A 19849-nucleotide genomic window follows, 5' to 3' on the forward strand; every position below is an offset into this window, starting at 1 on the left:
CACCTTCTAGCACAGAACTGGTGCACAGGAACTGATAAGGACACTCCAGTTTGTGCTCAAAGGGGAGTCTGCAACTTTTCTTGCCTCTGGAGGGTGGTGACCACCACCTGTTTTAGTGAATCCTGACTATATTAAAAGAGGGTGAGGGAGAGGAAAATGCTCTTGGAGAGAGGTTTATGAGACTTTATACTGTAAACTGAGACTTCATGGTGAAAATATGCATTTAGGGAGTGTTTAAAACTAAATTTACATAAATGCACAACTATTTTTTTTAATGTCTGTTATAGGCCAATTAAATTCTTTATGCAAACATTTCCAAATTCAAACAGAGGTGATCTGGGACATTCAGAGCATGAATTACATATATTCCCCCGAGGGCTTAGCCCTCTTTCTGAAATACCCAGATCTGTATCTCTAACTAACGTTGTAACTGAGACAAAAGCGAATCAACAACGTTGGAACAATCACCCTCATATTATCCCCATGTACATCAGTTTACCCTTCAATCAACGCTCAGCCATTTAAATCAGAGAGGAAGGAAGACTGTGAGCTGAAAATGGGTCTCAATACAACTGCTGGCTATGCAGTGACTGGATTTATACTGGCAGAGAGCTCAAGCCTTATTCAGGTTCAAAACTGAATGATTCTTACAGTCTCTAACAAGGCCATGAAAAGCTGGCATCACCAGTGTGATCCTACTCTCTGAATCCTGGGTGCAACTTCCCTCTTGCAGAGAAGACAAAATCTCTGGTAGAAGTTCCTTTGGAGAGGGATGGAGACTAACTTCATTTGTGTCACATACACAGCATTTGAGGTAAAGTAGGGCACAACCAGCCTATTTGGGAGCAAAATAAGCAGCAGGTGGCAAGTTGTTCCAGTCAGCTTCAACATCTGCAAGCTGAGTGCCCAGCTAGTCTGTGTGAATATTTCCTGCTGTTACCCCGACTTCAAACTCCCCTGCTCCCTGCTTTAGTTCATCTGGGGGCTACGTCCTTCTTTCCGAAACCGTTCTGCAGAGGAGGAAACAGGCTGCTGCAGCAGCATCGTTAAGGTCAGGGATACGGATGCGGGGAGGAGGTCTGCAAAGTCCCCGTGTCCCAAATGACTCGACTGGGTCCTTTTCAACTCGCAGGGAGGGAGTAGTAGCCCTCCGAGCTGGCGGTTTCCTGTCGACCTTGAGGCTCCCTGCAAGGCACGGTGCAGCTTCGGGCGGGTGCCCGTGCCCGGTCCCCGCCTCGGAGGGAGGCAGGCGCAGCCATCCGGGCTGCACGTCGGGGCTGGCCCCGACGCGCTTGTGGTGGGAGAGCCAGACCTGAGAGGGGCTGGCCTCTGGCAGATGATTGACACCAAACTGGGTGAGGTTTCATGTTAAAAGGAAAAAAAAAAAAAGGAAAGAAAAAGGGCGAGAGCAGGGGAGGGGGTGACTGTGGGAAGGGGGAGAAGGAACTACTGTAAGAGTAAGAAAGTCCTGCCCAGCTGTTTGCGAAGTTTAAGATTTCCTGTTTCCCCTGCAGCGCCGAAGTGAAGTTTCAGTGAGTCACCCGCGGTCCCGAGCAGCGGAGCGGCGCAGCCCCGCTCCCCGCCAGCCTCGCCACCGCCGCCGCGGCCTCCCCGCCGCCCCCGCGCCCCGCCCGCGGCTCGCCGGCCGCGCCGATCCGGCTCCGCGATGACTCCCCGGCTGCCGAGGAGCCTGCGGCGGCTGCTGCTGCGCCTTTCCCTCTGGGTGCTCATGGGCAGCTCGGTACCCGCTCTGCTCCGGGGTAAGTGCGCGCCGGCCCGCGCTGCCGCTTGACAGCTGCCGGGGCCGGAGCGGGGCGGGAGGGGACAGGGGGCAGGCGGCGAGGGACAGGCGTCCGCCGCGGGAGGCGGGGGACACGGTTGCTAAGAAAGTTTTGAGGCTGGAAACGTTTCGGAAGGGGGTGAGCGTGTTTGTTGATGGCCCTGCGGGAGAGTAAGCGGGGAAGCAAGGACTGGGAATCTCGGGGTTCCGCGGCCAAAGCTGAGGTCCGTCCGTGGAGGGAATAGCGGGGAGAAAGGAGCGGATTTGGCAGGAAATCAGCCGGGTCTGCTCGGGCCGGAGGAGCCCGGAGAAGGCATCTGGGGTGCTGCCTGCGGTGGCCGGGGGAGGGGCTGCAGGCCCTGCCCGCAGCTGATGCGGCGGCTCCCGCACCTGGTGCGGCCCCGTGTGCAGGGCTGTGCCCGGGCGCGGGCCGGGGGAGCCGCGGCGCCTTGGCAGCGCCCTCCGGCCCGGCCCCGCCGCTCGGCTGGGCACCGGGTGTGTGTGCTGCACCGCCGCTCGGCTGGGCACCGGCTGTGTGTGCTGCACAGCCCCGGCCACACGGCCGGAGTGCCTCGGGTGGCCCTCAGAGAGAGGGCCTGTGCGTGGCCACAGAGCCCGCTGCTGCGCGGGTCTGCACTTGGTTACCAAAACTTGGGTTTCTGCTAAGAGCGGGGTTTAGCCGTGGCTGTGAGCAGTTGGACTGAAAAGCACTCATTCCTCCAGCACTGACTGTGCATGTTGTTTGACTCACTTTAAAAGTGACTATTTATAATCCTTACCCTCCTTCTACCAAGACATCCTTAGAAAGGTTTTTGGGGTCTGCAACTTGCAGTATTCTTCATTTCATAATTCATAATATACTATGAGCCTAAAGTTCTGCTGCAAAAACAAGATTCCTGCCCTGAGCAGCCTTCCATCTCTGTCCTCCTACCAGTAGTTACCCACATCTGTGAATTAACATCTGTAATATCAAGGTTAGGCCCTAAAGCACATTGCAGAACAAGTGGTGAACCTAAAAGGAGAACAGGAGATTGCAGCAAACTGCATCTTGTGAACTGCACACTTGTGAAGAATTAAGTAGCTTTCTAAGATGTCTTGTAATGGCACATCTAGTTTTTGTCTTCAGGTAAGGTGTGCACACCTGGGCTTCTACAAACTTTGCCCTGGGCCCTCTGATTCTCCTGTCTGGTCCATTCATGGTCAGTAGTTGATCCCAAATTTTGGCAGAAACATGATAACATAAAGTGGATAACTCTTGAATAGCTACTGCCTTTAGCTATGTGCAGTTTTGACTAACTTCATGCTTCATTAACAGCCCTGTCAAAGTCAACAGGTTTTGCATACCTGCAAAGTTACTCATGAAAACTTAGGGCAGAAGAAAAGAACAGTGTAAGAATAAGAGACTATGGTGTCCCACAACTCAAAGTTATATTAAATTTGAGGTGTGTAGCTTCTTGTTAATTTTTATGTATTTTTCTATAATTTTACATTAGTATAAATCATACTCAACTAGTGATGTCCTTTATTTTGACCCCAGCCTCAAACTTTTGCAGATTCCCATCACAAAAAACTTTAAATGGAGAAGCTCAGCCTTTGTTAATCTTGTATTATTTATCATTATACTTTTTTTTCCCCACCCAATCAGTTATAGACAGTCTCAAACTATGGGTTGATTTTTAAAAGCAGGCATGGCTCAAGAGTTTGTTCTTCTTTCTTGTCATAGGTCCAGTGACGAAAGAGAACATAAACTGGTTACAATTCCAGCATTTTTCATACTCATCTTCATCTACAGCCTACAATAACCAAAACTGAGTAGACCAGTTGTCAGATCATCTATCCCATAGCTCCAAAAGCTGTTTTGATAATCACTGCAGGATTCTATTGTGCCATAGAATTCTATTATGACAGTTGATCAGAAAGCAACAGTTCTGTGGAGCAGAAAGTGTGAGGTTTGAATGTTGGTAGTTATTTGGCACCAGAATGAAAATTGGAGCTGCCAAATGCTTGGGGAAAACAAAACAAAACAAAAAAAATGAAAACAAAAAGCTACTTATTTTGTAATAATTCATCACTATAGTGAGGCTGAAAAAAATGGAGATATATCAGTCTCAGAAGAGCTCAGTTCCCAGGTATGCCTAGTAACAAACCAGATGGCTAGTTAAAAAAGCACCAGGTAAAATTTCATTTTAACATTCTTCACAGCAAAATATTAGACAAGAATGACATGCCCCTAAAGATTCTAGACAAACCTACAAATTCACGAACAAGTTCAATAAGAATTCTCTCCTTTGAAAAAGATACTCTCATGTCCTGTACTACACAGAGGAAATTGACTTTTTTGCATAGAGTGAAGGGGCAAGGTGTGATTTTTTTGAATGATTTTGAATGATTTATTGAGCATTTTATCAATTAATGGCAGTGCAAAGCAGCAGTTGCCAACATAAGAAATTGGTGTTAGTGTGTTCAAGTGAATATGAATTTGTAGTTTGTCTTTGGGTGATCATAACCAGAAATTTGTTCCTTGGAATCATCCATGTAATAATTGTTCATCTCTGAACATCAGGAACTTAATATCTCCATTCAGCCAAACTCTATCTGCATTATTGTCTATTTTTTTGAAAGCCATATCAGAGTTAGTTAATTTTATAGTAAGAAAATCCAATTCAGAGCTTCAGATGTTTGCAAAAGGGAAGAAGGAGAGCAAACATCTTGTAACGTGATGGAACATGTTTGTAACAGGACTGAGTCTAAAATGCATTCCTGCCCCCCATTTAAACTGGCATTTTTCCAGGTATTTCAGGAGGGAAGTAGGGATGTATCAGAGATGATATTGCATTTTCTTCTATTTATGGGGTATCCTTGAATTGTGAGACTTTTATACATAAGACTTCAAAAAACACTTTTGTTTACTTGCTATTTTTAGTTCACTGGCATTAACAAGCTTCTCTAATACTCCAGTGGTGAATTCCATATCAGAATGGTTTCTATTAAATAATTATGAGCCAGATCTTAAGCTGCTGCAAATGAATATAGTTCCATTAGCATTAGTAGAGTTATACAGAGTGATAGCGGGTTTCCTGAAACAGTTTCAAAAGTAATTTCAAAAAAAGGGCAATGGAGTAATTCAGAGTTTTTCATATTCATAGTATTTTTTCACTTATATTTTATAAACACTTACTACTATATGACCTATATTTAGTCAAACAGCATTGCTTCGATAGGAAATACTCCTTTCTGGGATGAATTGTTACAGTTTGAAAGATGGAGCATCCTATAATGGTGCCGAATAAAAGTTGTCATTGTGACAAGGTTAACTCTGAACATAGGAGGAAATATGGTGTCAGGCTCTTACCAGAAGGAAAATTCCTCGTGGTTTGGTTGTGGGGGTTTTTGCAAGTTTTTTTTCAAAGGCTTTTAGAAAGCATTTGCTCTTTTGAGGGAAAAAAAAAAGAGCAAAATATCACTGTAGCACCAGTTGTTGGAGTTTCCGATGCTTATATTTCCTCTGCAAGATATTTTTAAAGTGATACATTATTGGTTTTTTGGTTGGTTTTTTTTTTTTTTTTTTTTTGCATTTGTGGCACAGGAACTCTTTTCTCAGTAATGTATGTATGTGCTACATGCACTTTGCTAACATTCACTGCCACTCCTCCGACCTCAGAAGAGCTGTGCCTTACTTCCAGTACTGCCAAAATGAGCAAAACCAACAGGTTGTGCCCAATCTGTTACTCTTGGATCTTGCATAACAGGGTGCATTTATATCAGCTCGGTATGAAACATGCTCACTCGTGCTGTGACAGATTCTGATGAAAGTGATCGTGCAGTCTCCACCCTGGCTGGCATGGCCACAGTGCAGCCCACAGTGAAAGGCAGGGCTTCCAGCCACCTCCATCGTCCCAGCAGTGGGGACATGGGCTGCTACAGCCCTGATTTGCCCATGGTTCCCACCGCCCTTCTGGCACCTGACAAGCAGAGCAATGAAAGGTGCCCTGAGGCAGGTGGGAGACAGCAGTGTCATTTCCTTTGCCACAGAGGAGTCTTTTGACTCAGGGGAAATACCTAGGTAGGCACATCCCAGGAACATTAGATATTTTGTATGGCCAGAGCCTTGCAAACTCAGTAAAATTGACTGAGGTATCAACCAGTCTCTAAAGATGTTGTAGACTACAAGGGGTTCCCAGCACAAAGTAGTGGAGAGCCAGTCCTGATATGAAAAAGAAAGTTGGCTGAATCCTAGTCTAAGAGTGAGTGCTGGGATTTTGGGTTACTTAATTGATCTTTAGCCTTAAACTTTGTTGGTATTAGAGAGGTTTTTTGTTTTGTGGGGGTTTTTTTTTCCTATAGGGTAACGGGAAGTGATTTTTAAACCCTTATAAAATGGTTTCAAGACTAAAATAAAAGGCGATGAAAAACTACTTGTGCTTTTCTATGAACTCTTGCTCTGGAAGGTTAAAATAGGCTAAAATAAATCAGAAAGAGTATGTCTTGGCTTTGACAGCCAAAGTCCTTTGGAAGTTTAATTTCACTGGCAGGTGTTGTATTAAGAAACGGCAGAGAAGTTTCTTACTACAGGGGATAGATTGCTTTTACAGCAAGGAGTGGGTGTACACACTGGGACAGGGCAAATGCCACTGTAAGCAATGGGCTGGCACTAAACATCTGCAGAATTGGGTTCTCAGTGACCCAGCTAAATCTTCAACAGTTGTTTTTCATATTATGTCTGCACTCTGGCATAGCAACAGAGCAGCAGCACTGGCACTTGTTGAGTACAATATTTTATATCCTACTGCCTGAAAGAACATGGTTTTAGTTGTGTACAGATGTTTAGGGTAAGACATGTAAAGAGAGCAAATTGCTTCAAACGCCATCCACTGATGGCATCTCATCCACAGGAGTAGGTAGAACTAACAAATCTCACCAGGAATTACTTAATTCCATTTTTTTCCTGGTGACAGCATGCTCATCATTTCTATGTGTCCATTAGCTTCTAGAGATTGAAGCAGAATTGAAATTGAAGCATGTTTTAAGGGCCCTGCCCAGCAGTTCATATAGGCTACTGTCAGCTTGTTTGCATTGCTGCAAAGCTTTAGCAACTGTCCTAGATATTAAGAAACGATAACATTAGCAGTTTCAGGGGAAGTACTAGTTGCTGATTTGTCCATGTTCATGCATTTTTTTTTAATATGCCATTTCCTTGCTCTTTCTCTTGCTGTGAATGCCATTGTAGTTGTTACAGCTGGAACTACCTGTCCTTTTTTTCGTATGGGTTTTAAAGCCTTTTCACCTCTGGGAAGATCGTCTCAGGAAGAAATAGTTTTCCCTTGCTCAAACAACTGGTATTTAGCAAGAACTTCCTGCTGGCATTCATCCCTGAGTTAATCTGGTTGGAATTACAGCTGGTTGAGAGTTTTTGACACTGTTTTTCATGGGAAAATGCTGATTTGTCAAAACTGAGACAATTTGTGGAAATGTACCAGTTTCTATTAAACTTTCATCAGGAAACATTTCCTTTTTTTTTGTTGTTTGTTTCTTCCCTAGTCCACAGTGGAATTTCTGATATAGAAAGATAAAAAAATAATCATTAATCAATAATTAGACAAAATACTGGTCAGTGGAAGATAGGTGGGATTAAGTGCATGGCCTGACTCAAAAAATGCACGTTTGAAACTGGAGCTCCCCCTATCCACTCTCCCCAGCATATTGGAGGGCTGTCACTCTCACTGGGCATGCATATATAGACATCCCCATATCTAACACCTCAAATGATTTTGGTTTCACTCTGTTGTGTATATGAGAATGTATGAAATGTTGAAGCACTTTGTGTGGCAGGAAAAATATTCCCCTGACAGCGTTTTTCAGGTTGACCTGTAGCCTTGTGTTCATTGGTTCTTTATTGGGTGGGAATGGAAGGGCTCTGAATGGCTTGAGTCTTCTAGTCTTTGTTTCATATAGTAATAACAAGCTGTATTGAGAAATTTGTGTCATGCAAAGGAACCACAATTTTGATTATTAACAGTCCTGTTAGTCTGACTCCAGGATTCCAATTCTCTGCTCACCTCACCCAGAGCAGTGTTTTGGCAAAAATTGGGCTGAAATTAATAGATTTCAGGAGCAGGTAGAGGAGTCTGCTTACTCACACTTAAAGCATGCTTCAGTTGACAACCCAGCAGTTACATCCCTACAGTGACAGCTGGGATTAACACTGTGCCTTTCCAATGGCAATCTGAAACCAGAGGTATTAGAAAGCTGCCTTCTGTTCCTACTCTCTTCTGTTTGTACCCAAGCACTTCAGTCCACACCCTCAAATGAGCTGTTTCCCTGTTCTCTTAAGTAGATACCTAAGGTTTTAAGGTAAAAAAGAAAGATTTATAAAGCAGCCAAAGCTATACGTTTAGCAAGTGATTTGCAAGTCACACCACATTCTTTAAAGTGTGTTTATAGTTACCAGTAACACAAGTTTGGAAGATCAATTTTGCCCTCTCTGCAGCTGATCAGTTCTTCCAAAACATTGCATTGGTATTCCCATGGGCTTTGTTTAATGCAGCATTAAAGCTCAGTTAAAAAAACTGGTCTATGCAGGGGACATTAGAAAATGCAGATTTGTTCCCAAGGTCATGGTGGCTCTGTCAGGGCTTAGAGACTTTCTTCTGTGAATTTAAACAGTACACCCAGAGAGCAGCAGGAAGGTCTCACAGTTCTATTCCTCGGAGCAACATTTTGCAAGTAAAGACCCGAGCGTGGTTCTTACGTGCCTGGGGCACTTTAACAGGTCCCTTTAAAAACTAGCATTGTGCAAGTGGAGCGCGTGCAGCCAGGCTGTCAGCTGGCATAAATCAGCTTCCTCTGTTCAAGCCGAGGAACCTGCCCTGATTTATACCAGCTGGCAGAATCTGGCTACAGAATAAATAATAGGCAACTGTATGTTATGAGGCTGTAATTCCCTCGAGGGGGCTTTTGTGGTATCAGTCTTACAGGAGCCAGAGTGATCTGGTTCTCTTTCTTGGAGCTAGAGAGTAATTTGACTGCAGTTTTTTGAAGTCCTCAGAACATTAAGAATGGGAGATTTCAGAAAGAGAACGCTTCCGAACTTCTTGTAAGGTATCATTAAGGATTTTTGCCAGAAGAGTCATGGTAGGGGAATTTGGGAGGATGCAGATGAATTGATGTGGGATAGGTAGTCCCAAAAAAGATAAATATGTAAGAATGATGATTTCTCATCATGACCAGGACTTTCCTTTAAAAACACTTGTGTGCATTTCCTAAGATGTATGAAAACTGGTGCTCCCTCATCACTGATAAGCTTCTAGTGCTGGTGTAGTTAATAAGGAAGAAAAGTGGAGAATGTGAAATGAGGACTAAAGAACAAATGCCTTCTCAGAATGTGGATGTGGTTTTTAATTTTGTTTAACATTTTACCCAGAAGGATCATAAGTGAGCTGGTACTCAATTTATTGACTTAGCAAGAAAAGGGGTTTCAGTTAGATTTATCAAGTGTTGACCTATAATTCTCCTGGATCTAAATATTTTAGATGTGAGATGCAGGTAAGCCATCTCCCTCCAGTTTTAATCCTGCTATGGATTCTGCAGCCCAGAATGGGATTAAGTGCATCATGCCTATACATCACCTGTTGGCATGGTTCGATGGTGCCTGGGGCTTTTGGATGATAATGTCGCAATTTTGTAGATTTCATCTCACTAACTAATATAAGCACATCTTTAATGTTGCTGTACAAGGGGCCAAACTTTGAAGCAGACCACAGATGATTAGTAATGAGTTATCTCTTCTGGTTATTTTTAGAGAAGAAAGCAGAAGCAGCTATCCAGGATGTGTGTCTTGAGATACTGATCTGATCCCTGAGCCTAATTAGCAGCTTAGATACTGCTGAAAACTTGTTATCTAAAGTTGCAGTACATCAGTGGTTTGGATAGCACCGCTTGGGCAACAATTTAAGACAGGTCTTAGTTCTCAAAGGAAGATTAAATTTCTTACCATTTTGGCTGCCCTTCTGATTTTAGCATTACCAAGCTGTCCTGACCAACTTCCATATGCTTTGGGAGCTTTGTGGCTGGAGCAAATGTGAAGTCATAGTTACATCAGGACTCAGCATACCTTCAAGTACTGCAGCCAGCAGTGTATGTGAATAACTTTTGGCCACTGAAGTCTGTGCTTGGGGAAATAGGATAGATGTAGCTACATCTTTTTCCTTTCCCAGCTTTTTTCCTCCACCTGTCTAGTTTCTTAAAATATTCCTTCTTTATGCACTTCTTTTTGCACTGTGCAAATTCAGGATCCACTTGGGCTGCTCTGCTCTCAGCTCTGTAGCTATCTTAAGCTTTCCTTTAACATGACTGGGTAGTGATTTCAGAGTGTTCCATTCTTCTTGAGAAACTTACAGAAAAGGGTGCAGGAAGTAAAGAGTAAATCTTTGTGTGTTTCACTAATGGGAGACGTTTCATGAGATTTTGAAAAATTTTGAACAATCTGCAGTCAGAAACCAATGGAGAAGAGCTGTCCTTTGCAGGTGGTGGTTGATCTTTTATTCCCTTTGACCAGTTCTGCCCACCAGCATGCAGCAATTACCCTTCTCATTTGTCTCTGGCATACAAGGGGATCTGTGATTCTGCAGTGACCATGCTGTGGCAGGAGGCCAGCTGCCCTGCTGTGTACCTTCTACCTCGCCACAGCTCCTATTACCAATTTTCATGGTTGCCTTGCCTCCTTTTCCTACAGTGGCTAGAGCTTTTGCCCTGAAAGTGGGAGACCCATGGTCATGTCACTCCTCAGCCTGAGAGTATCTAAACTCCATCAATGAAAGGCTCTAGGATGAAGGATCCTTGCTGGCTGAGACAGGGGAAGGCTTTAGAGGCAGCACTTAGCAGAAAAAGGGTTGACATGTGTGTGGGTGGTCCCCCAAAGCATGTCACAGGAGAAGAAAGCCTGTTCCCTGATGGATTCATTCATTATTCCAGCCCCTGCAGGGTGACTGATATTCTCTCCAGGGAGTTCACAGGACAACAAAGAGACACTCTACATACAGAATCTTTTTTCCTCTCTAAACTGAAAACAACCATTTCTCATCCTCATGAAAAGATCAGAGGGGACCATGTAATAGTCATGACTTCGTAAGCTTCTTTATTTAAGCCTTCACAAAGTAACTAGGTCAGCAATACATGCTTCTGGGCTATTGAATTTCCCTTCTTCCCCTCAGTCTATTCTTCCATTTCCTCACCCAGCTTTACCACAAGGGAATGCCTTAAGTCAAAAATCTGGGAAGCTGATCCTTTTATTGCATTTGTACTATTCTCATCTGGCAAGTACAGTGCCAGGCCATGAGGCTTTCAGAGCAATCATAACCCAAGTTTGCATGTAAACAGGAATACCACACTGTCTGGTTGTAACTAAGGCCATTTCTGCTCTCTCTTTGCTCTGGATAATAGGTATAGGAAGATATCCAGCAGGAAGAGTAACTCTTCTGGAAAAGAAAATACAACCAAAATGTGTTTCCTTTTTTTGTTTTTCTTTCTCCATCAGCTTATTGCTCACACATTCCTTACTTGTCACATTTTATACTTTTGCCTTAAGGTTTCTGGCTGGCTGGGGGCTTTGCTGTTCTCACTTTTCCCTGACGCCACACTGGCATGATGAATATTTATTAGTGCAGGAGCAGCCTAGGGATTCTTATACATATATGTCTCCTGATTTTAATGTTTGTGAAGGAAAATAAAAACGTGATTCCAGCTAAATCACCAATATTCAGGAACTGGGGTTCAGAATGAAGAATCTGGCATATCCTGTTATTTAAAAAAATATGCACTTGACCCTAAACAATTTCAAAGTACCTATATTAGACATGAAAGTTCATCCTGTACAGACTGGAAAGGATTAGAGGCTCCTTATTTCACATGGGAGGAGACAAGGTGACTTACAACTAAGAACAACTTTTGCATCTAAGCCTATGGTTAAAGCAGTGAACTAGGAAATGAGAAGCCTCTTAGTCTTTAGAGACTCAAACACAGATTTCCAGCTTCCCATGATTTCATCCATTGTATTTTTGGGGCTACTATTAAACTTCAGTACAATCATTTATATTAGTATTTCCACAGTTTCAACTTGTGTTGCTTAATATGTGGGAAAAAGTAATGCAATGATGTGTTAATTACAGTTTCTATAGACAATTCTAGAAGTTGTGGGAAATGAACAGAGATAGTTTCAACACTTGTCTATTGTGATTGGGAAACTGAGGTTCAAAGAGAGTCATAACCCCTGTTCTTTCTCTACAGAAATTCTGGATTAAATTTAGAGCATCCAGAAATTCTCAACAGTCTCAAACACCCTGTCAAGTTCAATAATATATTAGCACTTTTTTCCTCCCCTATTTTTCCTGGTTAAGAGGCTGTGTGCCAGGAGCTTGGTGAGGCACATGGAAACTTTGGTAACTTGCTTCTGTTTGACAACCAAAGACCTAACCTTTCTCTAAAATAAACTATGTTTATTTTATATATATATATATATATATATATATATATATATATATATATATATATATATATATATATATATATATATATATTTTATAATATATATTATATTATTAATGGTTCAGCCAATTTGCACATTCCCAAACCAGGCTTTTTTCTTCTGGTGGCTTATAGTGTGATTATCAGGCATGTACCTACTGGTGGTTTGAAAGCAGAAACTTACTGGCCTTCTCATGGGTGAAGGTGGGTAGCAAATGCTTGAAGCAAACCACTAATTATTTGAAGTAACTTACTCTTGAAAGCTAATGACAAGGCACATTTACCACTATCATAACCACATGCCTAGAAATAGAAAGCACTGACACCTGCTTTTCCAAGCTGTTGATGGCATGAGTACATAGACTGCCCATACAATCATCACTTTTCCCTTTAAAAAGTGGATTTTGATTTAAGTTTCCACTGTGCTTTTGGAAATGAGATATAGTTTGCTTTTACCAGGGCATCAATTTCTACTCTATTGTCCTTAGCCTGCAGTGGGTAAGGAAGGAGGGGAGGTACTGTTTGTTTGGAACCATGCTGTCTTTTTTGCATTTTCAGGTGAGAGTTTAGTGTTAATAATTTCCTGCTTTTTCAACATGATGCATTGTTGTGGTTTTGGGCATAGGAAGAGCTAAAGAATTAGGAATAGTACCCACAGCTGCTGTTCTCTGGCTGAATATGAGATATGGTTGGTCGGATTGGTCAGATATGCAGGCACTTTGCCATGCCTTGTTAAGTTACCATAAACAACATAAACACCACTAACTGGGATAATTTGCCTTAAGGCACAGTTAAGGTAGTGCAACCTAGCTGAATCTGCTCTGTCAGAATGCTTAGCTGTAGGTAGCAGAGCTCAAGTGGAAGTTTGCTGCGGTTAGTTGGTGGAAAATAGGATCTTAAGCTGTGCTAACTTGGTATTTTAGACTCCAAGGGGGACGATATTTTGAAAGGTGATAAAGCATCCGTTCTGAAAAATGGAAGCTGTAGGTGAATGAAACCACCCCAGACACAAGGGGTGCCTTTTTAGCAAACGGGCATACTTTCATTATTAGAGTATGGCCAAGACATGTGATGGACTTTCCAGTGTGAATCTCTAAATTAAGACAGGGTTTGGCTTGTTAAACACATACCCAGGTAAGTTAGGGCTTTGCAAAACTAGCTGGGTGGAATGGCTTCACTTTCAGAAGGCCAGTCTGGGAATACCATCCATAGAGTCATAGAGCTCTTGCAACCTTTGACTCTTTGATGCAGCAGGTTTCCACCTCCAGGCTGGTATCACTCACATCCCTCTCAGAATTAAGACTAGCATCTCCAGAAGTAACAAAACAGTTAAACTGCTCTGCTAACTAATGTTGTGCGGGGATATTTCAAATATGCATGAGTTATAAAATTTTACATCCAAGGAATTTAAAAAATGTCTCTACTGCTGTGGAACACTTTCCTCTGGTATAGTCTAAGCTATTACTGTATTGGGAAAGCTTGGAATTGTTTTGCCTTATGAGAGCACTTTTAAAAACAAACTGTGTTCTACATGAGTGCAGTGTTTGTGAGAAATGCCAAAGTGACAGGTTTAGAGAATGAGCTGCCCATGTCACTGAGCAGTTTTGCCTGAAACCATAACAAAGTATGTAACTGGCTCGTGGTGTTTAAAGGATGCTGAGTGGCTCGGCTGCTATGACCATGTTATGCACAGCTTCCTCAATGACAGTTGTTGAAATAGTATTTTCATGATGTAATTATTAATCCACTTGGCATTTGATTAAAAAGATCAAGGCATTTCGTAGAAGCCCTTAGACATCCTGCAGACTCCAACTGATTTGTACAGTTGAATAAGTACCCTCCAGATTAAGGATGATGATGACCAATATCCAGAAACATTTGATGGCTCTAAGATATTAAACATCAATGAGTATAAGTTGACATAGCAACACTCAAAAACCACTGCATCTGGTGAAGATCTTATCCTATTAAATTTAACTCATATATGTGACAATAAACATCTTCTGTCCTGCAGTAGTAGGAACATTATGTAGTAGCAGAGGAACATAATGCCAGAAATGAACTACACTGGTTAAATATTTATCAAGTGTCATTATATATTGCTTTTCACAGTTCTTAGTTGTTAGGAAAAAAAAATGATTGAAGTAATTGGATGAAGTTTGAGGTATTCAGATGAAAATTGAGAGGTAGTGGTAGGTTCTGAGCTGCTGCTTGGCACACTTGCTCTTGTGATTCTGTCTTATCTCTTCCCAGCTTTCTCTTCAATAGAAGGAATTGTTTCTTAGAGACTTAAATTAGTCTTTTCTTTGAAATGTTTCTTTTAAACAAGCTTGCAAGTGTATATGCTGTCTTGGAGTCCTGGTGAAAGATTATGATCTTAAGAATTACTGAAGAGATAGCTGGAGGACTGAAATAGTGGATTTAGAGTAAGCAATTATTACGTAAAGCAACTGGGAGGGGAAAACCCTGGAAATCCAACTTGATGTGTACATTTCAAATTTACAGTTATATTCTGCCTCATAATAAATGAAGTGTAAGAGCCTGCAGTCCCTCACATATCTTCAGGCAGGTAGACTAAACATTTTAGATTGGCAAGTCCCTTCCTGCTGAGCAGCACCTAATGTGGGAATGTCCTCCCGTTACATTGTAATGCAAGCCGTGGTAGGGGCTGGGTGCTGCAAGCAGTGAGTAATGTGTTGTTGTATGGAATGAGAAGTGTATTCCTACATGCAGGTCTTTTAGTATCACAGTTAATTTTTTTAATGTGGGTGGACCATGCACTCATATAGATGCAAGTGTCCTTAAAATGTCCTTAAAAACTCAGTTTTATGATATAGTGAATGAATTCTCTTTGCATGTGATTTAGAAGTAATGGCAAAGATAAGGACCTTTCAGTGAAGTTTTAAGAGAGGTATTTACGGGTGAAACACCTATTTATTTCAGAATGGGCAGGTTTCACTCATGGCTTTTATTTTCCTTTAAGCTTGGTAAAATTTCAGCCTCAGATAGAAATGAAGAAGCTGATCAATTATGCCCTTATTTCAGCAGAGTGGTATTGCCTGCTAGTGATTCACAGTCTCAGAGGTAATGGGGGGAGTAATTTGCAAATGCATGAAAAGGAGCAGCTAATACCTGGGAGATATGTTAGCAAATTTATCTCTGGCAGACAAAGGAGATGCTGCTTTGTTGAGGGAGATAGTTCTTTACCAAGAAATCTGATAACTCAATAACAGTGTGCCACAGCAGTAGGGTCTTTGCAACAGAAGTCTGAAAAAGAAAGTTTTCCTACGGTTGAATATCATTAGAAGTGTGTAGTTTTATGCATATGCCCTTTTCTCAATACTCAGTATATAATTCCCATTAATAGTTGTGGCAGTTAGATGCATCTATCAAGATAGCAGTGTCCCCAGGGTATTGAATTCTATTATTCTGCTTCTTTGCATGTAACTTGACAGAGACAAATATAACCATCCAAGCTACTGAATTTGAGAAGGATATGTATTTTTCTTCAAAGCTATTCAAAGTGATTCTACTCCTAGGGGATTACATTTGTGTCTAACCTTTCTCTGATTTACTATTTTAGCTGAGCTGATAGATTATGAAAGAGAGTAATTTCTTTTTAATACTGTTTTCCTGAATCTGTCATTCAAAACTTGCTGTGTGGGGACAGAATGGTTCATAAGCACCATTTTCCTGAAGGAAAATGGCTTCTCACAGTAAAAAGGAGCTCTGAACAGAGCTTCCGCATAAACATGTTTGCCCATCAGTAGCTGACAGAGGAGCCTCTGTGTGTGTGTTAAGGATGTGGACTTGTTAAATGAGTCTTCTTATTTGGAAACAGTTTTTCAAATAGACTAGCAATAATACTCAGTTCTAGAGAAAGAAATTGCATAGAATTCTGTCTTATCATAATTGGTAGATTATATTGTAAACTAGTACCGTAATAGCATCTCTAGTCATGGACTGTGCCTTAACTTAAATTCCAGATCTCTCAAATATTCCTCAAGTTTGGAGGTCTTCAAAAACCTAAATAAAATCAGGTCTTTCATGCTGCTTACATTAGTAAGTTGTCTTTTTACATTAAGCTTAAACCAAAATCCCCAGGTAACAATTTTAGAATTGTTACTACAATTTTTGCATGCATAACATCCTTGGTTTTGTTTTGTTTTCTTGTTTGTTCATTAATGGCTGGAGGGACAGATAGTAGCAGTGAATTCACTTTAAAAAAATCCCACTAATATCCTCCTTTTATCTGGAAAAACAAATATTTATAAATCCCTCTGATTTATGTAGCTGTGTAACGATTGCAAGTTTGAAAGAACAGTTGTCTGGTTAATCCATTTAAATGCTTATTTTGATTGGGCAGCTGTGAGCCTTTGTGTGCACACAGCTTCTCCCCACACTTACTGGAGTGTTACAAAATACCACAGAAATTCTGGTTTGGTTCAGCAGCAACCAGTGCACACACAGAGTTTTCTGTTGTGCAGGTAGAGACTCTTGCCATGCAGACCTCATCCTTGTTTAAGGTGGCCTCAGGAGCTGTGGCTGAAGCCAGTTTGCTCTCTCAGCTCCAATCCTGTCTGTCCAGGTTGCTGAGATCATGCCTGAAGAATGTGGGTTTTGGTTGGAGGCCCAAAGCACCCCCTAACTCACAGCTGGCACAAAAGGTGCACTTGTGAAGGGCCAGTGCAGAGGCTCACTACGGAGCTGGGTGTGGAAAAAGAGTGAGAAACTTCTGTTCAAATATCTCTGCCTAGGTAAGATTAGAACACTGAATGGCAGGCCTGCTATTTGTGTGCTCCAAACCATGCCATTGGACATAAAATCCTTTTATGTCTTGCTCATGCTATTTCTGCCCCTTGTGCTTCATAATTCTGCAGTGTTTCCTACTTGTAAATGTGATGCTTAAACTGATATTTGAACAGATGCAGCCCATTCCAATTACTGTATTATATTTTAAGATTGCTTTTGATTTACTTTTTTTTTTATAAATCCCAAATCCATTATTTGAGTTTGGCTTTGTTTGACTAAAGTCTGTTCGTTGGTCCACAGGCTCTTGATTCCAGTTTAGAGGAAGGAATTGTAGTCAGAAGCAGGATATTTGAAATGAGAGATACAAGTTGCAGTTCAGCAGAAGTTTCAGAACAGAAGGTAAAACTTTTGTCTGGTTTTACAGAGTGTTTTCCCAGACTTGTGCCGGTTTCAGGTAAATATTCATCACACTTTTCCCCTGAAACAAAGCAGAATTGGGGTGACTGGTTGAATTTTATTTTTTGTGTTCACATTACAGAACTGCAGCAAAATCAAATGTTTCACATCAGACAGAGGATATATGTGCTTCACATACTCTCTGTCCCTCTAATATCCTTCCTCTTGAAAAAATTGAATTCTAAAAACAAGACTGTTCTGACTCTTCCATTATCCTGTGAAGAGGAGGCATCTGATAGATCTCTGTACTGCTGAAGAAACAGTCACAGAGAGTGACTATCTTCTCAAGTCACCTGTCTTCTCAAATACATCCTGTAAAATGTTAACTTGAGGCACCGAAAGTCCTTTTTCTATACTTCAAAATTAAAATAACCTCAAATCCACTTTTACAGTGGTTTGAAACAACTATGAGGCCTGAGGTGCTTCTGCAGAAATGTCTGGGAAGAAACATCAGTCCTTGGAATGCTCCCCAAAGCATCATAAGCCATGCTGATGAGTCCTAAGCAAATCCCATCTGCTCTTGCAGTGATGATGCCTGGCAGAAAAGACTAACTGCAGAGCCCCTGTTTCCTCTCCTGGAAGGGCTGTGACATCTGTCTCAGGGTGTGTAACATTTGAAAGCAGACTGTGGGTTGGAGACAGCAGCAGAAGGCAGGTCTCCCATGTCCCTGGCATGTTGGGCAGCCTGACCTTTCCCCAGAAGTAGCTCCAGCCATAGATCCACTAAGACTTTTCTCTGCTCTTGCTGCTGCAGCTGAAATATGCAGTTTTTCCTTTCCCCAGCTGTGGGTTGCCACTCCTCATACCACATTCTTCATTGTGTTTGTGTTGTCAGATAGATGTCTAGACTGGAGAACTCTTCTGGGTCAGGCTGGCCTTTGGAGGGGGAGGGAGGTGTGGTAAGGTGTGGTCTGATTCCTCTGGGAGGCAGGAGAAAGTGCAGTGGGGGGTGTGAACAAATAACGAGCAGGGGTGCGTGACTGACGTTTTTTTCAAAATTCTTTGTGCAGATAATCCTCTATAGCCTCACTAGAGAGACAGGAAAAAAAAAAAAAAAGGAAAAAGGGAAGATCTGTTGTGTTCACAATGCCTTGGAAGAAAATTTGTAATTTTTCTGAAAAATGATCTGAGGATTTCTCCTTGAGGCAGACAATTGTTGTTCTCAAAATATGCTGTTTCTTTGCATCAGAAAGGAACATTAAAATGAAGATGTCAGACGTGTGTATGAGCAGGCCTTTGCAATGGCATCCCCAAAGGAGGGATCTGATGAGGGCTCTGTAAAGCCCTCATGTGGCAGGAGCCTTTCAAAAGGGAAGATGAATATGGCTTTCTGACTTCTAAACCTGTTAGGAAAGTGTGTGTCAGTAGTTTTTAGGGCAGACTAGTAAAGCTAATAAAAAATGAGAATTAAAAGTATAAAATGGCAAATACAGGAGTGATACCTTTTCTGATTCACCGAGCAACCTGGCTGTATCAAAGGGAACCTGTGGGAGTCAGACGTAGCTTTGAATTTCCTGTTTTGTGTGATTTGTCACAGTCTTTATGTCTGTGCTTCGTTTTCACTACTTTAAAAAGCAAGCAGAAGTCTTCTCCCAAACTAACGTATTCTCATAACCTTTCCTGCAGGTAGGTCTCTGAGACCAGAGAGGGTTTGGAAGTGCCTGCCAGTCTTCTGAGTGAACAAACAGGATTAATAAATATCTGCCCACCTGTATTAACTCTTGGCAAGCCATGGCAGCTTCTAGTTAGTATTTTCACAGTTCCCTCTGTTTTAATCTTAGTGTGCTCTTTTGAATACAGTAGAGGATATACATTTGGCAGGAGTTTAGCTGTAGCAAGGGTTAACTAGAGAGAGTTAACTGTAGTTTCAGCAGAAAGATTTGGCTTTTTGTCACCTGATTTTCTGTATGCTGCCAGTGTAGAGAACAGTCTTCAAATAATTTCCATTTTGCATTTGGAAGAGATTATTTTCTGCTATCTATCCAGCCTTCCTTATTACTGCTGAAAATGCTGCAGATAGATAATCAAGTTACACAAAAGCTTTTTTCACGCACAGAATTCAGACCTCTTGAGCTTATAGCTGATTTTAAAGGAATTGAATAAACCACAACAACTTTATGTGTGGTAAGTCTCAATTTTGAGTCTGACTAGACTTGTTCCTAATACAACCTGTACTAAGGAAACTTAACAGGATCCAGCTTTAGCAGGATTTGATAAAAACCTTAAAATCTCAACCATTTTAATTAATTGCAATGAACTCATGTGATAGTGTGTGTCTGCCAGGCCGGTGCTTAGTTACTTGTAGCTATTCAAAAAGTTAGGCAGGATGAGGCCTTATACTAA

The 19849-nt window shown here is 41.7% G+C and overlaps 1 protein-coding gene across 2 annotated transcripts in view; it reads left to right on the forward strand.

The window, feature by feature from the left end:
* The first annotated feature begins 1441 nt into the window (after positions 1–1441).
* Positions 1442–19849, forward strand: part of TGFBR2 (transforming growth factor beta receptor 2) — a 60931-nt gene continuing 42523 nt past the window's right edge. Inside the window, exon 1 of one of the 2 annotated variants that reach the window (XM_036378697.2) lies at positions 1442–1760. In XM_036378697.2, coding sequence (XP_036234590.1) covers positions 1667–1760 — 94 coding nt within the window. In that variant the 5' untranslated portion in view covers positions 1442–1666. Of the gene's footprint in view, positions 1761–1962; positions 2005–19849 lie in introns of those variants that run through there. The other variant, XM_036378698.2, reaches the window with a different exon arrangement.

The sequence above is a fragment of the Molothrus ater genome, chromosome 1 (genome assembly GCF_012460135.2).
Source record: "Molothrus ater isolate BHLD 08-10-18 breed brown headed cowbird chromosome 1, BPBGC_Mater_1.1, whole genome shotgun sequence".
In the NCBI taxonomy this organism is placed as follows: Eukaryota; Metazoa; Chordata; class Aves; order Passeriformes; family Icteridae; genus Molothrus; species Molothrus ater.